Source organism: Diabrotica virgifera, chromosome 5 (genome assembly GCF_917563875.1).
Source record: "Diabrotica virgifera virgifera chromosome 5, PGI_DIABVI_V3a".
NCBI lineage: Eukaryota > Metazoa > Arthropoda > Insecta > Coleoptera > Chrysomelidae > Diabrotica > Diabrotica virgifera.
The window spans coordinates 127,122,539-127,124,846 of NC_065447.1; the positions used below are offsets into that span (position 1 = coordinate 127,122,539).

Below are 2,308 nucleotides of genomic sequence, written 5' to 3' on the forward strand. Positions count from 1 at the left end.
CGAAACGTCCCATTCCGTATGAATCCCATCGAGTACATACATAGGGTAATGGAATTTCAAAGTAAACTCAACCTGTTAAATAAAGACATTAAATCATATGAAGATTTAAAACAAATTAACAGGCAATTCTAAAGTCTGCCTATTGAGGGGCAACCGTGGAGGTCTGAAGAGCAGCAGCAAGGTCTTTACGCCTTTAGAAAACTACCACAAGCTACATATCCGTTAAGACGTATTCAGCCTACACCATGGGGGCCAGCAACAACACCAACAGCGAGAATATGAAAAGTGAAATAGACAATGTCTTTGCAATGTCTTGTGTAATATTAGCATCTGTATTTATCTTAATTTTAAAAATTATTTTTGAAATTGTAAAGAGAAAATTTGAATCTTCATGTAATATAAGATTTGATCAGTAAATAAGGTGTTTAAATAAAAACAAAAAAAAATCTCTAAATTATTTATTTATACATAGAAAAATTACAACGGTATTACAGTAGAAGAAAACCAGTGTCGTAGACGATCCACATTTCTTTCGGTGCATGAAAATAGTCCAACAGCGTGGCAGGGGTTTGTAGCAGGACCAACGTTTCCAGTAGCAAGAGGCCTACCATCAAACTTGCAAACATCAATAATAAGGGGAAAAACTCCAAAAATGTGACATTTCTTGCTTAAAAATTCAGGTTTTTGTTCTCCTCGGACATATATGTAATCAGCGGCATACAACAACTTGGTTTCAAGTATTTCATTTAGTTTGGACAATTCTACTGCTCCATCAGAATATCGAATACCAAGCAGTTTTTTCTCCACGTATGATGCAGTCTTCTTATCCTCATTACTTAGAGCATTGAATGGTTTCGGAGGTAAAAAGATGTAATGGCTTCGTTTAAAACCTATTTCGATGGTAAGTTCTTTGGGAACAAACCACCCCTCCACATCGAATCCCTGAATATCTACGAATGCTACTCTCATGATGACTGCTCGTGTACTACTGACACATTATGCGTCTAAGTTAGACTTTTTACAATTTCGGTGAGAGGGAAGTACTCCATTACACAGTCGTGAATAATAATACAATAGGCCTTGGTGTTGTCGGGAAATCCGTTATTCGCTTCAATATCGAGTTTTACGTCAACGGTGGATGCTTTCATGCTTTCTTCTTGTTTTGAACAATAGATAACGAACAATGCACGATTCTTAAAAGCTAAGAAATCGAGTAGAGGTCGTTTTTGTTGGGAATGTATGTAGCTTGGGTAAAATTCTGTATAGTTGAAATAGGCCTCGTTGTAGTCAGTTTTGCTAAAATCCAACTGCATTCTCTCGTTTGGCCAGTATTCTCCATTTAACGATAATCTAATACTTTGGATGCTGACATTGTCAAATAATGTGGGATCAGATGTGATTGTGTTACCTTTGCCTGTTTGAAAGAAAACAATGACATAACGTGGTCTTTCAACGGATGTGCTAGTTTTAACAGCCCAAACTTCACGCCTAGCACCTTTGGTAATGGCAGGCAATTCGTGCAATTCCCACTTTCTAAATGGAATAACTATAGGCTGATCTTGTTGAATGGATTTCATGAGTTCCATTTTAATTTCGTCATTTGGAAATATGTGCTTCACTCTGAGTTCAATGTTGGTAATTTTAATCTTAGCGGTTGTAACAGTTGGAGTTTTGTCAGCGTTTTGTTTTTCTTTAATAACTATGCAATCGTTGTCATTTCGAGCTCGAACTAGTCTTATTGTTTGACGGCCACACGTAATCAATGGATAATCATTAAAAATATTGAAAATATGCTTAAGAGACATCTGTATGCTGAATGAATGATCTGCAGCGTTTAGAATTGGATCCTTAGGGTAATTCCATCCAGCCATAACCATATAATTAGAATCTTCTTGAGTATAACATGTCATGGCACGTACAGTACTTACGATGCCAGGATCCCGCACTGTTTCCATCTCCCTTGCGTTTTCGCTGTACGTACACGAATCGAAAAGGAAAGCACCCACATTATTTGCTAGTTTGACATCACCATTTCCAGTTATTTCGAGTGATCCTTTAATGCATAACAGGGTTTCGCTCATTGCAAAAAACGAGTCAACTTGATTAATGCTAAATTCAACAATATCATTGCAGTTGAATGATTTAATGAATGGTGCTTATGTTCGGTATTCAGCCTTTCGAATTGATTCATCAAATATTGGTTTACGATAAATATCGAATATTGGAGGCATTACTACGCTGTCTGAACGTGCTCGTTTTCCATACATTGTTGTCATTTTTTTAGTTTAAAACCAAGTGATTGTAAAAA

The 2,308-nt window shown here is 36.6% G+C and overlaps 1 protein-coding gene across 1 annotated transcript; it reads right to left on the reverse strand.

The window, feature by feature from the left end:
- Positions 1 to 1,004: 1,004 nt before the first annotated feature.
- Positions 1,005 to 2,081, reverse strand: LOC126885470 (uncharacterized). Its single transcript, XM_050652043.1, has one exon. It carries the CDS (start codon positions 2,079 to 2,081, stop codon positions 1,005 to 1,007), a length of 1,077 nt encoding a protein of 358 aa, XP_050508000.1.
- Positions 2,082 to 2,308: the final 227 nt, after the last annotated feature.

Excerpts from the sequence above, each read along its gene's own strand:
- LOC126885470 (XM_050652043.1), bottom strand. The coding sequence starts at position 2,081 with ATGAGCGAAACCCTGTTATGCATTAAAGGATCACTCGAAATAACTGGA.